The sequence below is a fragment of the Sardina pilchardus genome, chromosome 5 (genome assembly GCF_963854185.1).
Source record: "Sardina pilchardus chromosome 5, fSarPil1.1, whole genome shotgun sequence".
Lineage (NCBI taxonomy): Eukaryota > Metazoa > Chordata > Actinopteri > Clupeiformes > Clupeidae > Sardina > Sardina pilchardus.
In genome coordinates, this window is record NC_084998.1 from 31,915,948 (window position 1) to 31,940,214 (window position 24,267).

At 40.3% G+C, this 24,267-nt stretch overlaps 2 protein-coding genes across 3 annotated transcripts in view; both read left to right on the forward strand.

Moving 5' to 3' along the window:
* The window catches only part of si:ch1073-416d2.4 (coiled-coil domain-containing protein 42 homolog), a 74,357-nt gene extending 65,152 nt beyond the window's left edge, over positions 1 to 9,205 (forward strand). The window contains exons 7-10 of the mRNA XM_062537268.1: positions 4,643 to 4,815; positions 7,597 to 7,707; positions 8,638 to 8,754; positions 8,851 to 9,205. Of these exons, the coding sequence (XP_062393252.1) occupies positions 4,643 to 4,815; positions 7,597 to 7,707; positions 8,638 to 8,754; positions 8,851 to 8,976 (527 nt within the window). The 3' untranslated portion in view covers positions 8,977 to 9,205. The remainder of the gene's footprint in view (positions 1 to 4,642; positions 4,816 to 7,596; positions 7,708 to 8,637; positions 8,755 to 8,850) is intronic.
* Positions 9,206 to 18,109: 8,904 nt separating this feature from the next.
* On the forward strand, positions 18,110 to 23,725 carry serpina10b (serpin peptidase inhibitor, clade A (alpha-1 antiproteinase, antitrypsin), member 10b). Of its 2 annotated transcripts, XM_062537258.1 has the most exons (5): positions 18,110 to 18,234; positions 18,873 to 19,483; positions 19,788 to 20,061; positions 20,207 to 20,354; positions 22,212 to 23,725. In XM_062537258.1, exons 2-5 carry the CDS (start codon positions 18,892 to 18,894, stop codon positions 22,401 to 22,403), a joined length of 1,206 nt encoding a protein of 401 aa, XP_062393242.1. In that variant the 5' UTR covers positions 18,110 to 18,234; positions 18,873 to 18,891; the 3' UTR covers positions 22,404 to 23,725. The 2 variants fall into 2 exon arrangements, with proteins under 2 accessions (XP_062393242.1, XP_062393241.1); XM_062537257.1 differs by lacking the exon at positions 18,110 to 18,234 and having other exon boundaries at positions 18,454 to 19,483.
* The last annotated feature ends 542 nt before the right edge of the window (positions 23,726 to 24,267 follow it).

The window sequence follows — 24,267 nt, forward strand, 5'->3', positions numbered from 1 at the left end:
ACAGTACATCTAAAAAAAAAAAAAAAAAGAAGAATACTCCAAATTGGTGATCAATTGTGTCCAGGGCATGAAATTGGCACCCACCAACACGCCGTAACTTTGAAAGATCGAGCGATTGTCTTGACTGATAGGCCTATGTCTGCCTACACTGATGCCATTCAGAGCGGAGAAACGCGAGCGGCACAAAGAAAATAGAGAGGGCGTCCCACAGTTCTCTCAAAACGTTGCATAGCCGCTGCCAGCTTGCGTTGATAGGCTACACTTGGGAAAACTCCAATTGAAAAGAGTATCAACGGATTTTTATAGCTAATGCAAAGATTAGCTGCAAATATTATGCAGAAGCACATGCACACTTTGTCAAAATCATACGCCGGACGCTTTAGGCTAGACTTTCTACATGGGTTTAGTGATTAGTGATTAATGATCGGGCAAGTGCATAAGTTGTTCACCTTAATTTTGGAAACCAAAAAATGTGGCTGGTGAAAAAACAGTGGCTGGTGGATTTCAAAATCCAAAGAAGTTAACTTCAGGCCCTGATTGTGTCATATTCATTTAATGATCATACCAGTGAGTTTAAAAACAGGCAGATGAATATATTGACTAGTTGAATGAATAGGCCTACTTCTTGAATTGTTGAATCCGTCTCTAAAATACTCATTGATTAACACTAGAGGCGCCAAGCGCCCGTCATTTGACCGCTGACGCGTATTACTAGAAGCGCCGTGTAGGTTTGACCTAGATATACCTAGAACTGCCAGGCTGCGGTTATTTGACCTCAGTGATTACAAAAAAAAAAAAAATCTTTTCACTCAATTAAATTCCAGGACCCTACGTTCACGACTTTTCCTAAATACGCGTGTTTTGTCACCCAACATTTTTACATGATCAAAAGCACACCGGTACAAGCTAGTTTAGAGCTATTTTGCGCTCACTTATGTGACAACACTATGTTGTCTCGCGTTCGGCCATGTTTGTCCAGGCTGCTATTCTCTTTTCTCACAGCAGATGTCGCAAGGGTTTCCTGTCAGTCGGGCATGAGAATAATATTTTACCATAAAACGTATAGTTTATATATGTGCAATATGTATTATATATGTGATTTATTTTAATAACTATTTTTCATTTGCATGGCATAGTCTATGGAGGCGATTTACAGTGGTAAAATGCGAGTTTGTTTTGAAAACGTTGCGACGTTGTTCTATTAGGCAGGCCTACATGTGTAAAAAATATTTTCGTCGTAGCCTATTTACGTACGTAGGGCGCGTATGCCTACATACATTCATAGTTGTATATCTTATCTTCTATTTGTAGGCTATCTTTTAAAGCTCAGACTAATGTATAAGCATTTTCTTACATATTTGCTGGACTGACTGAGTTACGTGACGTGAAACACCTATTCTCACATGTAGATAGTGTCAAGTGGCGCAGCGTTAACACCCCTAACTGCAACGCCGGAGACCCGGGTTCACAACTCGACAGGAGCGAAATATAGAAGCTCATATTGACTGAATTCAATGACCGTTTTTCAACGTCGACGAACAATTATTTTTTGTTAATGGTTTTTAATAACTAACTATCTGAAATAAACAGATGAATCACAATACTGTTTACCATTAACAAAAAATAATTCCGCCAGCCAATCATTTTCTAATCCAAATTGAGCCGCTATCTGACAAACTTTGGCTAAGCCAGTTAGACTTTTTGCATCTAAAAATAATTATATCATAGAGACACACGCGAAAAATAAACGATAGCCTATAAACGATTCCCACTGGATACACCACATCAGTTTTGTGCTCGTTGCTACGATAGGCTACACAGGACTCAGTTGCATGTTCTGTAGACATGAAGTGGCAACTAAAGCCATTATCAGCCATGAAAACTTTGGCGGCTGCAGCATTGGAAACCGATCATTCCCCCTCCCCCATACGCGTCTAACCAGTTCACGGAGGGGGGGGTCGGGGGGGGTCGTTTTGCTACGTGTGGACATGATCTTAGGCTACAGACATCACTGCGGCATAGACAACTGCCTCCCCACCCACCCCTCTCTCTGCCCCCTGCATAGGCTGTAGGCTGGTTTGTTGTTTACATGCAACTCGTGGAGTGAATGTTCGAATTCGCCAGCATGCGTGTAGTTGTGTGAATAGAAAATAATAGAATAGAATAGGCTACCTCATTGATGCCTTGCTCAAAAGGACTTATGCCATACACAGGTCGGGGAACGAACCAGCAACTCTTGGGCGTAGGGGCTGAAGCTCTAACCAGTGGGTTACAGCTCTGCCTCCTCAAGATTTAAAATGTGTGTCTCAATCGCGAATCACGAATTCACATAGAAGTAGCGTACATTGTAGAAACAATAGGCCTATAGCTTCTTTTTCAGCAGACATCGAAACAGCCTACACATTTCCAAACGGATAATATCTTTCACTCATATTTTTTTATTCTCGCGCCTATGCCTGCTCAGCATAGCTGCTCTCTCTATCTCCCCCCTTCCGAGGTAGCTAGACCCTACAAGATCCCTAAAAGATTTTTACACAGCCTACGTGTGTTAAAAAATATTTTCAGCTGAAATTCGAAGTTTTGGCCTTTTGGCTTTTTTGGCCAACTTTTTTTTTTTGGGGGGGGGGGAGGGGCAAAATAGACATGCACTGTTTTCATACCTATGACGGAATACTTAATCAATCGCTATTAGCACTTCTTTTTTTTTTTTAAAGATATTTTTTGGGCTTTTATGCCTTTAATCAGATAGGACAGTGTAGGGTGACAGGAAACGAGTGTGAGAGAGAGTAGGGTGGGATCCGGAAAGGACCACGGGGCGGGAATCGAACCCGGGTCGCCGGCGTGCGGTGCAGGTGCCCCAGCCAGTCGCGCCACGACTGGGGCCACTATTAGCACTTCTCGTCACCTGTGCTTGCATGATACACACACTTTCAGCTGATCCTCCCAGGAATTATTTTTTCACAGAAAAGGGTAAATAGCTCCCACTTTTCCCTCAGTTTCTCCCTGTTTACACATACCTCCCCAAGTTTTTCTGTGCATGTTATGCCTGAAATGGGCGCAAAAACATTAGTACATCAGCCCTGTGAGTCTGGACTTTGGTATTGGTCCAAAGAATAGTTTAAATAAGAAAAAAAGAACACATAAAACACACATGGTAGGATAAGGTAGAGTAATTAAAATGTGTATTTCGAGTAGGAGATGGGTACAAATTAGCAAGTGTGATTTATTTTTCCAGAGAGAATGTGCAGGACTGAGCAGCGGTCATACTTTGTACTGCTACTGTATGTGGCACATCTAGTTTTCTTTATTACAGTTTTTCTCAAATGCTAAAACACATTTCACAAACGTTTCCTCCATGTTCCCCAATGCCTAAACACAATACCCTTTTCTAAAGCTACATAAGCACAACCACACCTTCTCACTTCAAAACTCAAACTTTCACACCAAAAGAGCAGCTCAAAGCTTTCAAAAATGTAAACACTATAAACATCATTACACACTACAGCAAAACAATTGAAAACACAATGCTCAATTTGTGAGAAGGTTCTTTGTTTCATAACTGCCAATGTATATTTTTAAAAAACTTCATAGAGTAATGGATATTCTTAGATCTCTGCAGAGGATTAGGCATTTGAAGAGTTATTTTCCAAAACACTATATTCACCATTTTACTAATGAATTTTCATAAATATATTTTTTAAAATGTTGTTTTTCAAGTAAGTATGTTTAGTTAGAGTAATTTATCTTTACTCAATAAAAACAAAACAACTGCATTTTTATTACTTGAAAAACACAATTACTGTAAATACAGTAACATGATTTGTTACAGTACAGTTATGTCTATAAAATGGATGTATAGCGTTTTGGAGAAGAGCTCTTCATTTAGAGTTGTGAGTTTCATATGAAGAGTACAGAAAATTCTCCAAGTACACTACTGTAACACAACTCAATGCAAAAAACAGAATCTATTGCACACAACAGTACACAACAGAAAACGTGATCAGGGTGTGAAGTTCTTTTATTTTCTTCATTCACACCACACACACACACACACCACAGTCACTGTGCGCATTAGCAACAAGTGTCTTCATTTTTGAGTCGTTGTGTGTAATGAATGACGCCAGGTGTGTTCATTGTGTTCAGTTATTGCTGACTGTGGCAAGCATTTTGCATCACATGAGCTTTCATTTGAGAATATGTTTTGCAACATGTGTTTTAGCAAGGAAAAATGTGCTTAGATTTATGAGAACGGAGGATTGTGTTTTGTGAATTGTGTCTTCATGTGAAATGTGTTTATGGTATTGAAACATTTAGGCTAGATTTAGTGAATGTGTTTAGACAACTGGCCATTTGGTTTAGAGGATTGGCTTTTGTGTTTTAGCATCTGAGAAAAACTGTATTATGATTTGTTAAATGCCCACACTATTCTGTGATTCCTTGTGGTTTCATTTGAATCCTGTTGAATAAAAGTAATGTGTTTTGCCCAATCACTTGTGTTTTCTGAAAAGAATGGAAAACATTTGACAAATGTTGCCAGGTTATATAGACACTGTATAGACAAACCAACTGTAGAGAACCCCCTACCAAATGTCATATGCTTTACATGTCCTCTGAACTGCTTCAAAAATAAATTTCATTCCAGGTTATTCTGGGAATGCAGCAGACTCTCCGGTCATGTCCATCCTTAGGCGACATGAGACACTGTCCATCACACACCAAGACCTAGTTGGACAACTGGGTTCTCTTGTAGAGGAGCTGGAATTGGGCCAGAGGAACCTTGAAATTCTGAAGCAGGAGCACAACACAAATAAACTAGTAGAAATATATCAGTCTAACTAAATGTATCAATCATTTCAAGTGTGCAACATGCTATTATTCAATATAATGGAATGCATCGGATATACTACTTTATTTATCAGATATCACAGGACGTTTTGACAATGTTTTAAGACTCCTCAGTCTTCACTTTCATCAAAGAATATCTTATACCCAGGCTCTGCCGGCGATTTGGATTTCGCCCTGCAGCTCAGGCTGGAAACCTGCACATTTAGCTGTCCTGCTTCCTGTCCACGTTTGCTGGGTCTAATCACAAACTGGCTTATCCACCAGGCGCACCTGGATCATTGGTCTGATTGGTTGAAGGACTGTCCAAGCGTACGAGTCCTCTGAGTCACCAAGAGTCATTTGAACTGTTTTCATTGACCACGCTGTAGAAATAAAGCGCAGACTCCCCAGACTAATGTTCAATCTTAAAAGATTGAGCTTAGTCTAATGATAGCCAGACTACTATACCGCAATATTCCAAATTTTCCCTGAGTATACCAGCAGATAAATTTCCACCTTCAAAACTCTATTCACCCTACGACATGCCCACTAGACCCTACTCCTCCCAACCTCACATATCTCCCACCATCACACCAGCAATCACACATCCACTCAGGGCTGCCAAGTCTCACGCTTTGAGCATGACAGTCACGCAATTTGACTCATTCTCACACCACACGCCATACTTGACATTTCTCACGCAAAATATTTCCCCATTCGGTGCACTATATATCTTTTTCATGATGATAAACTTTGGTCATTGCCTTGCCCTAGTTCGAGCTCTGATTGACTGACAGCAATAACCAATCCATCAGTCCTTTGTGCCTAAATCTCACCAACCAGGGAAGGCATCACGCAATATAAACAAATCAGAAGCAGCGTAAGGCGGGTCTTGGCGCCTCTAACTTACAGTCATGGTTGAAATTGTTGGCACCCCATGCTAAAGTTGACTAAAAAGAGGAATATAAAATCATCTTTTGGAAATTGATTTTAATGGCTTAAGTAATAAAATTAGGAAAAATCCAACCTTTAAGGACACACCAATTTTCTTTGTGAATGAATAATGTATAATAAATAAATAAATGTTCTTCCCAAAATACTGGGGGCAAAAATATTGGCACCCCTATGTAACCCTATGGGAATTTAACACATAGGGTTAGGCTGTTTTTTATTTTTAAAGGCCACTTATTTCATGGATCCAGGATACTATGCATCCTGATAAAGTTCCCTTGGTCTTTAGAACTAAAATGTACCCACATCATCACACACCCTTCACCATACCTAGAGGTAGGCATGGTGTTTTGTTCAGTTTTCTTCAGTTAGCCTATTAGCTTGTTTGATTTGCATTGAGTTCAATGAGAATTAAACAGGCTAATAGGCTAACTGAAGAGCAGTTGTTGCCTCTGCTATGCATAAAGGGGGATTTTGCCCCCCCCCCCCCCCCCCCCCCCGCCCCCTTGCGATTCGGGTTCCAGGAAGTGGCTTCTCATGAAGTATCTTGCTCCACCCTTAATGATCTTTGGTAACGTTATGCTGTAGCTGCCGGATAGGTATCCGCCCACCAACATGTACGCGCAGGAGAGCTCATGCCCAACACGGATTTTCGTGCACGGAGCTGGTTCTAAATGCTCCATGCGGCACCATACTTGAAAATGGCGTATGCTAACATGCCAAAGCTAATCTACACAGCCTTGACCCCCTGGCCACAATGGAGAAATGGCAGACTTCCTAACCTCATGTTGTGGGCGGGGCTAAAGTTTGCCTGCACCCAGGCTAGCTATTACCATACTAAGCTCAATCTTTTAACATTAGTCTGTGGAGTCTGCGCTTTATTTCTACTACACAAGAGGCATGATCAATTGGCACAGTTCAAATGACTCTGTACGCTTTGATAGTCCTTCAACCAATCAGACCAATGATCCAAGAGCACCTGGATCCGCATCAAATTCAAGACTCTAACGCTTGCCTACAAAGTACTCTCCGGCTCTGCCCCCACCTATCTCAATGCCCTCATTCAGGCATATGCCTCCACACGACCGCTGCGCTCCTCAGCTGAGCGACGTCTAGCTCTTCCGCTAGCACGCGCAGGCCAATCCAAACTTTTCTCATCTGTCGTCCCTCGTTGGTGGAATGCACTATCTGGTCCAACTAGGGCAGGAACATCCCTAGCCATCTTCAAAAAAGGTCTGAAAACCCAGCTCTTCAAAGAACATCTCCTCTCATAGCACTATTTCAGACAATCGCACTCACTCATGCACTTATTCACTTATTATGCACTTACTAGACCCACTGATGCACTTATTGTATTTATTTATTGTTGTTCAAAATGCTCTTAAAAATCCTAATTGTTTTTTTCCATGTTGTAAGTCGCTTTGGTTAAAAAGCGTCAGCCAAATGAAATGTAATGTAATGTAATGTAATGGTGGATAAGCCAGTTTGTGACTGGACCCACCAAACGTGGACAGGAGGCAGGAGAGATAGATGTACAGGTTTCTAGCCCGAACTGCAGGGTGAAATCCAAATGGCTAGGTTGGGTTTACCCAGCCTAATGGTTTGCATCTAAACTCTTCAATTATTTGTTAAATATATTTTCTGTAATAAATAGTTTTTTTTCTTGAATTTCTCCTTGCGGATCTATCTATCTATCTATCTATCTATCTATCTATCTATCTAGTCTTGATACAAATGTGACTTTCATTGGCTTTGATCAATTAAAAATTAGACCAATGCCTGTACAGACATATAAATAGTGATCTTTTCTTATCCATTTAGATGATCAACAAAGCATTATCAGAACTGCAGACAAATTGGGATAGAGTCACAGAGAGGACCAAACTACTTGAGATGACCACACAAATGCATCAAGGCCAATCACGGGACCAGGTAAGCAAAAAAGACCAGTCATGTATATTCTGACGTTACAAAGCAATTATGGGTTGTACTGATGCACTAATAATATTCTAATCATCGTCTACAATCAGCCCTCAACACAGCTATTGATTAATCCCTGTATTTGTCCTCATAAGGCTGCACTCGTATGGGGTGTTGGTCTTAAAGGAACACTTCACCGTTTTTTCATATTAAACTATGTTATTCCCTTAACTAAGACGAGTTGATACATACCTCTCACGTTTCAATATGTGCACTCACTGGCTCTGATGCTCGGTGCTACTACCCAGTTCATTCATTAGGATCCAAACAGAGATGAATCTAGAAACAACCAAACATCTCCATGTTTTCCCTATTGAAATACAGTAACACGAGTAGTCATATGACCAAGTATGGTGAGACAAAATAAAACGTGGTGCATTTCTAAGCGGGTAAGAGGGATAACTATGTTGTGTGGCGGAATAACAATTGGTTGCACTTCAACTCGGCGCAGTAATATCATCGCTGTTGGATTTTCAGTTTCAATTAGTAAATTCCACGCAGTATAGCAAAGCACAGCTTCCGCATTCTGTGCATACAAAAACTCTTAGTACATGTGGTGCTGAGTCTATCTTTAAACTCTGCTATAATCTTTTTGCTGTGAAGCCGCTGTTGTTTGTTAAGTGTGCTATTTAAATAAAAGTGACTTGACTTGACTTGACATAATTGTCAACTTTTCAGTTGCTTCCGCAACTAAAAATAGTTTGGGTTCACACAACCAAAGCCACTCATTTAAGGGGGGGGGGGGGGGGGGGGGGGGATCCGGAAAGGACCATGGGGCGGGAATCGAACCCAGGTCGCCAGCTTGGGCTGGGGCCTATTTTCACACCATTAACTAGAGATGCACTTGTTTGTGTCTGAATGAATGTCTCTGGTGTCTTGCAGGTGGAGGAAGTGGGAAGCCTTTTGATTGCTGTCAGGAATCTTGGAGAACAGTGCTATCTACCACACTATGGTCTTCTTGAGGAAATAGATGTGCTAGATATGATAGATATGATAAAGGTAGAGTAATATCCAGTTAAGCTTGTTTGAATGAATGTAAATAGAATGTTTGAACATGTGTAGATTCTGTAATTTCCTCTTTAATTTTTGTTACAGAAACACTTACTGGGAATAGCAGATATGGAAGAAAGAGCCACACTCCTTGTAGAATCAGATTCAGAGGTAATTAGTAGCTTTGCAGTTGTCACAGAGAAAGGATCACAAAGAATTAAGAAAAATTAATTTCAGCAAAACAGTGATGACTGCCAAGCACATTCATAATGCTGAAGTGACATTTTAATGAAGCATGGCACAATTTCAGGATATTGGAGATGTGTGTCTTTCCAATACTCTTATTTCAATATATGGGTCATTTCAAAATTGGGGTAAGCATTAGGCCAAATTTCCATCAAGCATGAATTTAGAATGACAGCTGTGGTTGAACTTGTGTAGCAGTTGCAATACCTTATGTGCCACATCCCCCAGTTAGGTAATGTGATGCATTCCTTTCTTCTCTCGGTGTGTACAGTAATCCAGTCGGATGCAGCCTTCATTAGCCTAGCCTCGTAGCTCATTGAGGTGGTGACAGAAGAATTTCTTAGATACATACACTTTTTATTGTAGTCCAGTAAGCCTAGTTTTGCCATTATCCATTATACAACAATTGGGTTCTATGAAGCTGTTTCTTTGTTTCTGATTGGCTGAGAGACGTTCCATGAGTTGAAATATACCACGATAATCCACTCGGACTTTTCACAGCTAATAATAAATCACTCCGCATACAATGTGAAGTTGTGAAGTGTAAAACGAACTGTCACGTTGCATCCAAGCTGAAATGCAGACGCTCAGAACATAGTATATGACAGAGGTGGACTTTAGCTAGTTGGATGGCATATAGGCTATGTAAAATAGTGATGTTTCAAAGCTAAAAGCATGTCCTAACCAGACGCAATGCGAGCTAACGTTTATTAGGCTACATTGCTTGACAACGGGAGAGATAGAACCAGAGAATGTCTAATAAGGGGAGAACTGCCACTGTCATTATACTTCCGGTTTTGAAATGTTTGCAGTTCCACGCTGGTTCTATTAGGCGCTCACATTTGGAGTGCAGAATGCATGGAGGTCTATGGAGCAATACCCCTCAAAATCCACTTTTCTCAAAATATGAATTTTTGTCAATTAATTTGAATGTTGTTTTCGAAAGGGGATGCAAAGAAATTACGTATTGCGTGGTGTTATGCTAGCGTGGTATGGGCAACAACAACTCAACCTGTAAGAAATCGGAAGGACATAAGTAGCCTACTCGTTCTTTCAACTTTTGACCTATAACCTATGTTGAACTTGCAAAAACTACAATCAAATCTGAGATCTCTCAAAGACAATTGGGTGAAAGAGCCAAATTTAGCCGTCTAGCTCCAAAGGCTCCCATTCATTCTGCACTCAGGCGACCGCCCCCAGTGGAATTTTGGTGGAACTGCAACCAAAAGTCGTTACAATGGGACTTAACTCATTGGCTGCTAGCGATTTTCAGTGCAGAGCGCTCCATACTGCCAGACGTTTTACAGCATTTTGACTGTTTTTCCAAGATCCACCGAACGGCGAGCTTTATGACCATGTAAACACTGAAGGTACCAAATGAAAGTAGACTCTCTTCTTTCACCAGGAAAAAACGGTTTGTTTCTATCGTTTTCCGTTCTTTAGTAATTGTCAGTAGCACATGGGTTAGTTTTGATGTGAGAAGTAAGCATATTTATTCCCTGCATCGCGTGCAAACTAGATCCACTGTGGTTGATCTTCAGTATGTTTGCCTATTGTATATGTCTCTGCATGTGCATTCTAGGCAGATACTAATCATCCAAATGATCTAGATTATTAGATATTATTGTTGTACTATCAAGCAGGCTAGGTTGGCAAACAAGTGAATAAATCAATTAGGATAATAAGGAGGGTTAGTAATCTTGTCTTCAGAAATTGCCTCTTTGCTAAATTCACTCTTTGCTATAGTTTGATTTATCCTTATCTCTCCTACTGTAATATAGTTTGGGCAAGTACATTTCCTTCTACCCTTCCTTCTATTCTGGTCCTTCATTCTGGTCCTACTTGCTAGAATTGCAACCCGATCTGAATCTTATGCAACATCCACTCCTTTATTTTAAGAAAAACACTTGGAATCCATACTATTTATGTATTTCAAATCTGTGTTTTTATTTATCAGATATATTTAAGCAAAGGGAGTATCCCTGAGCACTTTGTGTTATTTTATGTGTTATACTCATTCTGCACAAGCTGCATATCTGCACCCTCCTCAATTTTGAATTAGTCAAGCACAATGATCTATATGTTACAGGGAACTGTTTTCCCATCTGACATTGAAATATTGTACTATGAAACATTCTAAAAGATGTTCAATAGCTGGCATATTGCAGGTTACCAATAGTCCTTCTACCTTTGTTTGCATACTTTGTATGCTCTGTTTTCTTTCCATGACTTAACTGTGCACTATTTTCAGGTGGTTATTTGATGTATTGTTGTTTGTTTTGTTTAAACTTTTAGGTGGAGGCTTCATAAAAGCCTGTTTGGGCTTTCTGCCTCTCCTTACACTGTTTTCTTTATGTTATCTGTATTTATGCTATCTTTAAAAATGTGCTAAATGAAAAGAAAGAAAGAAAGAAAGAAAGCTATATTTATATCCTGCATTCTTAGCATGACTTTAGACATCTCTTAATGACTAATATACAGTAGCCTATCCATTATATACTTGTGTACATGTACTGTAATATTCTAGATTTTACTTTACCATCATGACAATCAAATAAAAGTTAGCATGACACACCTGGATTGCAGAATCTGTTGTGAAATCAGATACATGCTCAGGTTAGTTCAGTTACATCAGCTGTATGTGAGTCCAGACATCCTCTTGGCAGAGCGCCTAGCTTCTGTGGTGTGTCTCAGGCTACGTTTACACATGGCCTGCTATTTTCATAAACAAGCATTTCACCCTCTGTTTTCAAAAATAACATCATACACACCTGTTACTTTTCCAAAAAGTTTTCATTTACACTAGGCCGTGTATATGCCGTCAAGAGGATGCCAAACCTGTAAGTGGCAGAGTAACGAGAAGCTCAGGCCCACATTAGTCAATCGGAATCTCGAAAATAGCAACAACAACAACAAATTCCTTTCTCTTTTGAAATGAGACGAAAAGGGTTTGCACCACCATAAATGTGACTGCTACTCTGAATGCATCCATGATCACCAAAGCCAAATGAAAATGTAGTTATAGGTCGCACCGGTAAAAGTTCTGGCATTAACTGTGACATTAGCAGAGTTTTTAGAAAAACTAACAATTTTTGTTATTAGAACATTAGGGGATGGGAATGTTGCTTGAAAGTTGCAAATGTTGTCCTATGGTTTGCAAGGAAAGTTTTTCTGGTGGAAATACTATGTTTTTTTGGTTATTTGTTTTGGTTTGCATAATGTTCTCTGTTTCTAATGTTTTTCTAACATTCAATTTATGGTAACCTAGGGGCAACCTTTATAGAATGTTACTATTTGGTTGCAGTAATATTCCCCTAAACTTCTAAATGAAATATCCTGTAAATAATGATGCTATTGGGTTGCAGTAACTTTCTTAACCATGTAGGCTAAATAAAAAACCTCATTTAGTTGTAGTAACGTTCCCCTTACCATTGAAGTCAGAGCCTAGGGGCAATCTTTAAAGAAGGTCACTATTTGGTAGCAATAACCAGGGGCGAGCAACCAGAGTGTCCAGTTGCTTACGGCCCGGACCAATCAGGGGCCGCGCGACCTTCAAAGTTGCAGCCAGACCCTCATTTTAAGAATTACCTGTTATCGTGCCTTTCTCGATGGTGTACCTCTTTAAAAAGTCATCCGACTAAATAAATGCCATATATAAAATAATCACAGAAATATATTTCATTTCATAATGAAGACACATTTTAGTGATCATTAAACACTTTTCTGAAACAAACTGTCTCTGGATTTTGGTGTCAATTGTTTGGAATTGGGACTTTGCACTGCAACAGACTATGAACTGTTTTTGGCTGGGGAGTTTAACCAAGATGATAACTAGGCCTACTGATTTTTCAGTAACTGAACTCACAGTTCTGTGCATGCTTGAAAGACCTTATTTACCTCCGCCAAGGTGAGGTAAAGGTATGTTTGCATCGGGGACCGGCGTTTGTTTGTCTGTCTGTCTGTCTGTCTGTTTGTTAGCAGGATAACTCAAAAAGTGATGGATGGATTTCGATGAAATTTTCAGGGAAGGTCGGACATGACCCAAGGAAGACGCAATTGAATTTTGGGAGTGATCCGTAATTCCGTTGTCTGGAGGCGTTTATGTATTTAGCTTAGTGGTGTAATGGCATGGTACAGTATGGCCACGTGGTGGCAATCTGGAGGTTCAAATGTATGACAACCTAGGAAGAACAAAACAGGCGGAGGTCTGCACTCTCTGAGTGCTTTTCTAGTTTCACAAATGAAATCAGCTAAACCATGTACCATTTACGTTTAATTGGGGTCTCTTGGGGGATTTTGTTTTATCTCAGAATTTCCCAAATATCTAGTTTTCAAAACTGTATACATCAAACGGACTGCTAAGAAGAGCACAGAGAGAGCCAGAGAGAGAGAACAGAATTGTGGCAAGCCTCGGCCACCACAATTACAGATGGAGAAGAGCTTGACAAGTTAAAAAAAAGGTTACTGCGAGTACTCTGACCTTGTTTGTATTATATTGGAGCCTAGCAGCGCATCCAACTGTTTGAACTTTACATAAAGTCATCAGCCAATGCACTTATGCAGATGCCTGGATGAACATCCGTCAAGCCAAAGTAATCATATTCTCTACTGATTTTCATCTAGTGATTAATGTACACTAAACTTAATCGTAGGCTAGGTCAACTAAGCTTTAAGAAAGACAGATACAGAAAGACTTTTTTTACCCACTGCAGCAGTTTTCCAACTCCAAAACTCGAAAGGGCCTGTCCCAAGGAGAAAAAGTATTAGCCTATATTGAAACTTACAGTAAACACACGTGGGGAAACGGAACAGTCCAACCAGTAAACTATGATAAGCTAGCCAACTATGCTACTTTGTTTACAGTATTTTGAGGCTTCAATTAAGCTGAATTAAAGAGGCACTATGAAGAGTAGTTTACAGTACAATCTGCATAAAGTGTGCTGTCATGAATATCATGAATATCAGAAATTTCAGTATATAGAAAATATAAATATTTTTTAAAGAATATACTGTATGTGTTTATTCTTTTATTGTGTATATCAAGCTTTGTACAGCTTTTTGTTGTTTAAAAAACATATAAAGGGAAGGCAGAAAAAGTTCGCACTCTGAAAAAATATACATAAGTCTTATCTCTTTTGGTTTGACGCACCTGTTCAAAAAAGATTTTCATCTAGAGCGCAACAGTACTCCACCTTGAACAAAAAACATTATATGAAAACACAGCGATAAAAAGGTGACCTTTTGGCGTTAAAGGCGATGCATTTAAAAATGTGGGTGTGCCTAAATTTTGTGCTGGTGCACCCAGAGCCATAGATAGAGAGAGTTGCGACACTCTTTGATGTTGCCGCCACGATCAACAGTTCCAAAAAAAACTGTGCTGAATGGCTGAATCGCAGGAGGGTGGGATGTACTTCTGATGCTGGAAGGTGTAATCAATTAACTCATTGACTACTGACCAAGAGATTGGCTGTAAACAGTTCCAAAAGCCCCATAACGAGGAAATAGCCTGGAAAAAGCGCTGCCATTTTTTCCTATGGAGGTCTATGGGAGTGTCGCCTCTCTGTTTTATCTACCGCTCTGGGTGCACCTAAAACTAGAATCATTTCCCGGTGGGAAAGTGCGAAGTGTGCTTGCTCTCACGCGCCGCGATAGTGCCCTGGCAGGAGACGCGACCGCTCGCCCTCAGGTCAAAGCGCCAAAGTTTGGCCAAGACGCGAAGCTGCTTCGAGTTTGGCGGCGTTGCCCTCGATTGCCGAATTCTTACACTGACCTGACGGGTTGCCTGGGTTTACAGTGGTATGGCCCAGAGCACCTCCAATGTAAAAATTTAGATTTCATCCCAAAGATGTAAAGAGATATGAGCCAAAATGCATTTATGCTAATTCCAACGCCCCCTTGTGGCCAAATGACAAGAAATTTACCGAGACTACTTTGGATGGTGTCCAAAATCATCCCGCCAAATATGGTCTTAACACCTCAAAGCGTTTCCGAGATTTGACCTCACTTTCTGTTTGGAGGCTTCGCCATCGAATTTGATTGGCTGCCACGGGCGAACGCTTTGATGTATGGAAATGAAATGTACACCTCTAAGGTCTGTAGACCTTGTGTTGAATTAAGTTTGAGTTGTTCACGTGTAGCCAGCATGAAACACGTAACCACTGAAGGAAGGAGGGAGCCTAAGGAACTAGGCATGTTTCTAGAACAAATATGGGTAATGTTAGGAGTATAGCTATCCTGTTATGCAGGAACATCCGCAGTTTACTCACAATTTCGACCAATCGTGACTGTCTTAAGATTTCAGAGGGTTGATTGCGTGAACTCGTTAATTTGATGGGTATCGCAATTCAAATGCATGCGAGAGGGGTACACACAAACCACACAAAAAGACGCGCTCACACTATAAAACTTTGTTTTGCTTAACTGGGTGCTGAATCCTACATAAGCAGGTATCAGGTTATATCTAAAAGAAGCAAGGGGAACAGCAGTCGCAGATTTCAAACTTTTAAATGTTCGTTGTGCGCCCAAAAAGTTCAGCCAACTTTTCGGCTACACTTCTTACCGGGCTCACGGTGGCTATTCCGACCTCCTCAATCTGTCCATGCTGGGTCACGTCTCTCACCTCTTCCTCCTCCTCCGAATCAATTTGAATACCTACTCCTTCCTCTGTGTAACTACTCTGTTGCTCACTCGCATGTGCCTCTTTGACAACCTGTGCACTCGGGGCTGCTTCTGCACTCCTGCTATGTCGACGGCCCTGTTTGAACTTGGCAAACATTTCTGTAATTTTAGCACATTTCTGCGGCATCCACACTTGTAGGCTTTTGCCTTTTATCTCGTAACTTCTCCGCGCCCCCTTGCGCTTTTTATTTGTGGTTTGTCTATGTACATTTTCATATACAGACGGTCTCAAACTCCGGTCGAACATTCAAAAGGGAGATGAGGCCGGGAGGGAGACAGGGAGGGGCCTGAGATTTCATTGGACTAGCGGCAGTGCCCATTGAGGCAGTCAGCCAATGGGCCGCGATTCGCTACTGTTGCGGCCGTACGCTATGTAAATGAGCCTAATATTTTTTTTATTATTATTAAATTATGACAGCCTCGGCCCAAATATATGCGTCGGCCCACCGGGCATTGCCCGGTATGCCCTATGGCCAGTCCATGCCTGCTATGGACACTTCGACCTCGTCTAACACATCTATTGATATTAGATAAAGGCTCCACTACATTACCGTCCTCCTCCGATTATGGAGAGGCACACGGTCACTGTCGAGGGAGCATATGGCTAGCGTGATAAAAAAAAAAAAAAAAAACACATTGCCCCGGCCATAAGCTTTCGTTCTCCACACAACTAACACGTTTAATGAGGGTCTGCTAACTGTTTCACGATATGCCTACTTCTCATTGCAAGGCATAACATAACATCACCCCACACTACCTACACCTGTTGCCTATTTTGTCTGATGGCACCCTGGATCTGCCACGCGCGCCTCCCGAGTGGAGTGGCTTTCGTTCTCATTCTCATTGCGACTATACTGCTGCTACGTTGCCCCACAGTTCTCCTATGGACACTTCGACCTCCATACCGACATACCCAATAGTATTAGACAAATTCTGCATCACGTTACCTGTCCTCGCAATTATGGAGAGGCACAATGAAAACGAAAGGGCAAAATGGCTAGCGCGATAAAATTGCAGTGCCCCGACCAATACTGTCGTTTTCTACACAAATAACACGTCTGATGAGGGTCTTCGAACTTCCCTATGAACACCTAGACCCGTGAAATTATGTTCCTAACACTGACATTGGGCAAAGGATCCACGTTTGTGCTTGGTGTACTTATCTCTCGTTGTGCAGCTGCAGCATTGCTTGCTAGGCAGAGACGTGTGAATAAACAAATCCCCGTCATCTTCTGAAGGCAGATATTTCCCTTCAGAATCACTGTCAGTGAACAGAAGACCCAACACTTCATTCCTGGTAAACTTTTTTTTTATGTGTTTAGACAATTATCTAATGCTAATACTCGTTTACGTTCACAATTGTCGACTATAGTCGCCTGTGGCGCTTACACCGTGTCCTAATTGTAAGCGACTGCGCGACTGTCGGATAGTTTGTGTCCACATTGTATGCGTTAACATTCTTTAATGAACCTTTGTTACGTCGTGAAGAAGTTAATGTCAAGGCGACGCGACGCGACTAAAATAGAAACGGACAGCGCGACAAAACAGGGTTGAAAAAGTCGCGCAGCAAAGCAACTTGTCGCGTTCGATCGCATCGCATTCAGTCAGGACATTCCAATTGAAAATACAGGGATGGAACTGATTTTGTCGCACGCATTCGGTCGTGTCGCTTGCAGTTAGGACACGTAACACCTTGTCCTAACCAGATCCAAGCGAGCGACTGTCAATATTGTCTGTCTACACTGAATCCGTTAAATATGCCATTGTGTTGCGTCACGGGATTCCATATTTCTCATTGAAAATAGCAGAGCAATGCGAGCGTCAAAAAGAAAATAGAAACGGGGCGTCCGACAAAAGTTCTCTCAAAACGTCGCGCTGCTCGCGTCGCTTGCAGTCAGGACACTCCAATTGAAAACAATGGAATTTAACTGATTTTATCGCTAATGTTCGCTCGCATCGCGTTCGGTTAGGACACGGTGTAAGGCAAAATGGCTAGCGCGATAAAATTGCAGTGCCCCGACCAATACTGTCGTTTTCTACACAAATAACACGTCTGATGAGGGTCTTCGAACTTCCCTATGAACACCTAGACCCGTGAAATTATGTTCCTAACACTGACATTGGGCAAAGGATCCACGTTTGTGCAACTCAGTATTGCAAATTGATGAGGCCATCAGGTCTCAATGGAGTTTTATATACAGTATGACACTGTACAGGTTAAAGATTTTACCCCAAAAGGCTGTGAGCTTGGGACATGCCCAAAAAAGATGACCCAGGGTCCCATCACTAGCCTTACATTTATCACAAGTGGCAGAGACAGAAGGGGAAATCCTATTCAGTTTGTTTTTTTAAATATGCAGGCAATGGATGTGTGGTGCTATTTTGAGCATTATTTAGCAAATAGCCCTTGGGGTTCAAATTGGGTTCAAATTATTCCGGAATTACAGAGTAATACAACTCTGTTAATGAACAACACCAAAAGCACACTTGTACTTTGTCTCTCCAAACAGAGAATGTTCTGTCTGTTTGGCTATTTGTAACAGGAATCTGTCAAGGCAGTAAAGGGTAAGTTTGATCGTAATATTTTATGAGTGATATACTAAAATAAAGCATATATGTATCTTTAAAACAAGTCTAATATCATTGCCACTGAGATTTGCATATACAGTGTTTTCAGAAAAGGATTGGATTTTATCTTTGAAGATCATACTATTCATTTGGTAACACTTTACTTTTAGGTATCTATAAGAATGACATGACGCTGTCATAACCCTAACATCAAATGACTCTAACCCTAACCTGTCCTGACAAAAAACAAATGACACTTAATAACAGAAACATTGTCATATACGTTTTTGACTTGTCATGTCACGCTTATGTAAATACTTTCAAGATACTTTTAAAATGTAACCATATATTTATACATGCACTTCGTTAGTTAAGTGTTTCTTATGAATTATGATTTGTAGTATTTAGGGTTTTTTTTCCATTAGGCTATTAATTGAACTGACATTGTTTATTATTGCTATTCTCCTTAATATAGTCTTGCCAACATTTCTAAGTTGTTCACCGTTCATTTTAACTATTGTATTGTTTTTATTTGTATGTCTGGACAAAAGCATCTACCAAATCCCATAACCATGTTCAAATGAAAGATAACCTTGTGTGTAGATTAAAAATATCTATTTTCAATGCATTTAAAGGTAATTTGTACAAGCAGCAATGATGACAACAGTACTCTTCCTCATGGTTTGGACAATCTTGCTCACCCCTTGCCTCTTGGTTCAGGAGGAGCCTTCACCTAATATCACACACCTTACATTTAAAAATATGAATTTTGCCATGGACCTGTACAGGAAGATCTCTAGCTACCATGATAACAACATTTTCTTCTCACCACTTTGTTTGTCCACTGTGTTCACTGCCCTCTCCCTGGGTGCTCGTGGCTCTACCCGAGATCAGATTCTTAAAGGACTAAACTTGGATCTGTTAGAACACCAAGGCACAGGTGCTCTTATAGCGGAACTTTTTCAGCATCTCCAAAGGAACATAACCCAAGATGATGCATTAATGTTTCACCAAAGCACAGCCCTATTTGTGGGACAGGACTTTGAGATTGAAATGGCCTTCAGTGAGCAGATCAAAACGTTTTTTGGGGCCGACATCAACCATGTGGATTTTGCAGACCCAAAAGTTAGCATGGCTACCATTAATGAGTATGTGAGGAAGCAGACAGGAAATAAGGTGACAGAAATGGTGGCAGCAATTGAGCCTTTCACAAAACTCATGCTTATCAACACAATTTTCTTCAAAGGTGAGATATTGTCTATCAAGACTGTTCAGTTCTTTTTATTTAAAGCAATTTGCCTTATACATCCAGCAGGCATTGTAAGCCAGCCATAGCAAGATTGTTATAATAGACTGAGGTGTGATGGCAAGTGTACAGTAGCCTCCTTCTGGCTTACAATGGCCTGCCAGATGAACATAGATTTGCTCCTTTTATTTCTAAATGCTACTTAGAAAGAAATATATTAGGTTAAAATTGCCTTCTTTGTGATAAATACTCCTAACACCTGCAACATTTATTTTTGTCCTCATGCTATTTTTACATCACAAAGGTACCTGGGAACTTCCTTTTAGCCCAAATGACACAGAACATGCCCGCTTCTATGTTGACAAATACAACATTGTGCAGGTGCCCATGATGTTTAAGCATGATAAATTTTACATGACATATGACAAGGAATTGAAAGTCAAGGTGTTACATCTTCCCTATGTGGGTGGTTCAGCCATGCTTATTGTTCTACCTGACACTGATACTGACTATACTGAGGTTGACGAAGAAATTACAGCCACAAGGTTCATTAACTGGACACAAAATCTGAAGAAGACGTAAGTGAAAATTAATTTCCATTTACATAAATACACTATGATACGGTTAAAATTATGTTTTAAGAAGGAATTTGGCGTAATTTGTCATTTCAATGGCAAGGCTATTGATATTTCAAACCTTCATTCTTTCTTGTCTCTTTGCAAGGAAACTTGATGTTTACCTGCCCAAATTCAAGATGGAACAGTCATACACTGTGCAGAAAATACTCCCAGAGCTTGGCATTTCAAATATCTTTCAAGACACTGCAAACCTAACGGGGCTGAGCAAAAGTCCTGGATTGAAAGTGTCCGAGGTGTGTTCATTCAAAATTTGTTGAAAACCAAATCTAAAGGCATTTTATGGACCACACTTGCCAATTTCATCTCATAGCAGTCATTGCATAGCAGAACTAGAAAAGCACTCCGAGAGTGCAGATCTCCGCCAAGCAAAAACATAACCGCCTCCTGGATACGGATCAATAAAAAAAAAAAAAACGTTTTGAATTATCTTGCTAATAAACAAACAAACCCAGATGCAACCAATCATGTCTTGGGTCTACCTGTGCACTTAAAGAGAAACTATGCAGGATTGGCGATTTCATCTCCGGTTTTGTTTTCGCTCGTTTTATGCTTGCATATTTCTCTTCAGAGCTTCCCCTACAGCTTTAGCGTGTATATTTGTACATATAGGCTATATATATATTTATAAATTGCAAGCATGGTTCTTTTTGTTCCTTACGCGTCTCAGACTTCCAGATGTAAACAAGGAACGATCGCTTCCTGCAGAAACTGCAAGGTTGCAATAGCGGATAGGGACACTGAGGGCGGGAGGAAATATTATTGTTTTCGATGAAACTGGTCAAGCAAAACACCGATTTCTAAGCGATTTAATGATCATGAAAAAGTTGCATATGGTCTCTTTAACAGGTGATCTCATCAATTAGCTGCTCTACCTGGCTGAAGAGTTGAGCTAATTAAAATCAGCTGGTTTAAGAGAGTGGTTGGCACGGATATGTAATAGGACTTTTATTTTCTGAAGCTGGACTTTTCCACCCCTGCTAATCGGGAGCTTCGGGAGGATTCCCAGTGGGCAGTTAACGTTTTGGGCCGGTCTGAATATCATGAGCTTAAAGGGATATTCCGCCATTTTTTTTTTAATTAAGCTAATTTTCCACCTAATTTTTCACCTCCAAATGGGAAAACTACCAGAAATCTTAGTCACTTTTAAACATGAGGCTAGCAGGCAAGATGCTAATGGTCTAAACCGATTCAATGATCTATGCTAGGCTGAAGCTAAAAGTTGTATCACCAGACTCACCAGAATGGCTGGATGAACGGGGGAAAGGTAAATATCAATTGTTTTGCTCGAGGGGAGGCGGAAAATGTAGCTTAATTCCAAAAATGGCGGAATATCCCTTTAAATTTAGAAAAGTTTACAACAGAAGACTGTTAAAAACACTCACTTCACATATTAGCCTTATCTGTATTTTCCTTTGAAAGGAGCTGGTAAAGGGAGAGTTCTTACAGCAAGTGTTCTTAGCAGTCTTCTGTAATAAACTCCGGGTTCGCAAACTACATTGTTGGTGCTTCAGTTTATGTGTAGAGACACGGAGCAAAGCTACTAACGAGGTTTGGTGCTGTTTTGAGCAATATTATTGGTCAAAAATGCTATTTTTTTAAGCATTTGGCTCACCACCCTTAGCTAATCCACTGTTTGCAATTTTGGGCTCTAGTTATGCCATAGCTAGCACATAGTGCTTGATCAATGAAAAATACTGTCTCTACAGCTTATATGATGCATTTTCATTCAGAAAAACACCCTTTGGTCAATTTTTGCCGGAGTTACACTTTAAGTCTGTTACACAGAATGTTACAAATGAACATTACAGTATCTGATGGGCTGATGGGGCTTTATGTTTTTCCCCCATTAATGTGGCATATTACCAGACGCTAGCCTACCTTATGAATGAGACTACATTTTTAAATAAGGAATAATCACCTCGTTTAGACACTGGAGCAACACCTTCAGTTTCAACTTATCCAGCCACACAGCTTTGTCATAGGATAAAATAAACGGGTTAAACTGATTCAAAGTGAATTGAGATTATATTGTCTTGTATTGAAGAAATAAGAATTAACTGTAATCTTGTGTTTTATGTGTGTTTGTGTAGGTGTTGCACAAATCTGTGATTGAGGTGGATGAAAAGGGCACCACAGCTGCAGCTGCCACGACTGTGGGCATCACTGGTTTCTCTCTGCCTCAAACCTTCATGATCAACCGACCTTTCTTTTTCTTTATTTATCATGAGCGCACAAACAGCCTACTGTTCATGGGCAGAGTGATAGACCCTTCTAAATGTTGATCTTTGTGTTTTTTTTTTTTTTTTAGTAACTGCGTATTAAAATGTTTAAACAAAATTATCTTAGACAAATACAATGCATTAGATTTTTAAATGCTTTTGAACGCTAATTCATGACTGTCAGCTTCTTCGTTTTTCTTCAGCTATACTGCTTGACAGACTTAATCAATAAATGCAGTTGAAATGTGGGTTGAGACCTTCTGCCACCTGGTGGTTGTTTGGGTACATTGCCGTAGCCTCGAAAAAAGTCGGCTTGACAGCCTACGGGATCTCTGCGGGATTGCCACGGCAAAAGGTGCATTCTCAACCCGTACCCACCGTAAGTCTCTAACTAATACATTATCTGTGCCCCACCCCCAATCCGCATTTGCATCATTTTACCATTGTAGATGCAGTTTGTCGGTATGGTGGGCCACTGGTGTTGTGGCTTCGTCCTGATAGCTTCTCTGGCATGTACAGGCTCCCTGCCATGATCAACGCGGAGTTGATCTCACATCCCATACCGCATCACTGCAGATCTGGATTAAGGTGCAAATGAGGTTAATATGGCACTTAAGCATATTTTTTCTTACACTGAATATTAAAGCACTTTTACATAACATTATGCAAAATATTTTGAGATTTCCCATAATTAATGAGAAGCTTGAATTAGACTGTGCTGTGTGTTAGAGTGTTGTGTGTGGTGTGAGGTGTGTGTGTCACTCATTAAGTCCATGCCTGAGAGACTGCAAGCTGTTATAAAAGCCAGAGGTGGTGCAACAAAGTACTAGTGGTGCGTTGAAGTGTTCTTTTGTCAATTTGTTTTTCATGATTCCATATTTTTTTCCTTGGAATTGAGTGATTCCATATTTATTTTTTTCTTGATTTCCTTTAATGTGTCCTAAAGCCAGAAAGTTGCCATTTGAAATTAACCTAGTTTGAGTCATGTCTGTGATCTGGCTTTTTTCTAAAAAATTAAACAACTGGATTTATGCCAGGGGTTGTAGTTGGGGCTGTAGCAGCAATCATTTTATTTTTATGTTTATGTTAATGTTATGTTTTATGTTGTGTTGTTTTTTGTATAGCCTATGTTAACATAGAAAATGTAGGACTTCTTTTGGTAAGACATAGATATACAATGAAACACATAGTCACACAAATATTAGATGGAACACAAAAACATAGTTATACAACATGATCAGACAAATATATATTCACAGATATAGCAGAAGTCATTTTTGTACTTTGTGGATTGAGGACTGACTAAGCCAGACCTAGTTCTCATCCTCACAAAAACGCTTGGTTGGAATTGAATGTAATAACCAGAATACAGTAAAGTCACACAATCATGATTTACTAGTTAAGTTTTGTTTTCATCAAGACACACGCACGCACGCACGCACGCACGCAGGCACGCACGCACGCACGCACGCACGCACGCACGCACGCACGCACACACACACACACACACACACTCACTCACTCACTCACTCACTCACTCACTCACTCACTCACTCACTCTAAATACGGTTTATCAATTCAATAATCTAAAGCAAATATATTCATGTAAGCCTTACATGTGGTGCACGATTTACAGTACACCATATCAACATAGGTTATCATCTAAAATATGGATTCCCACTTAGATAACCCCATAGTGCACCTTTTGGTCTTTAAAACTATGCTACGGCTCTATGGAAATATAAAGCTTTTGTTCATATCTTTATCAGGATAATCAGTGTAGCCATTGCGATTTCAGTCATTTTCAGCCTTGAATTGTTGGATTTTTGCATACTATTTTTACTGCATAGCAGTAGGCCTGCCGATAATTTTTTTTTTCTAAAAAAAACCCCTCAATCTAGGTAATGCAATGAGGTTTCACAGCGAA

Bases quoted from the DNA above. Each gene is read 5' to 3' on its own strand.
- serpina10b (XM_062537258.1), top strand. From the start codon at position 18,892: ATGATGACAACAGTACTCTTCCTCATGGTTTGGACAATCTTGCTCACC. The intron at 19,484-19,787 runs GTGAGATATTGT...TACATCACAAAG, and splicing joins CAACACAATTTTCTTCAAAG to GTACCTGGGAACTTCCTTTT. The intron at 20,062-20,206 runs GTAAGTGAAAAT...TCTCTTTGCAAG, and splicing joins ACACAAAATCTGAAGAAGAC to GAAACTTGATGTTTACCTGC.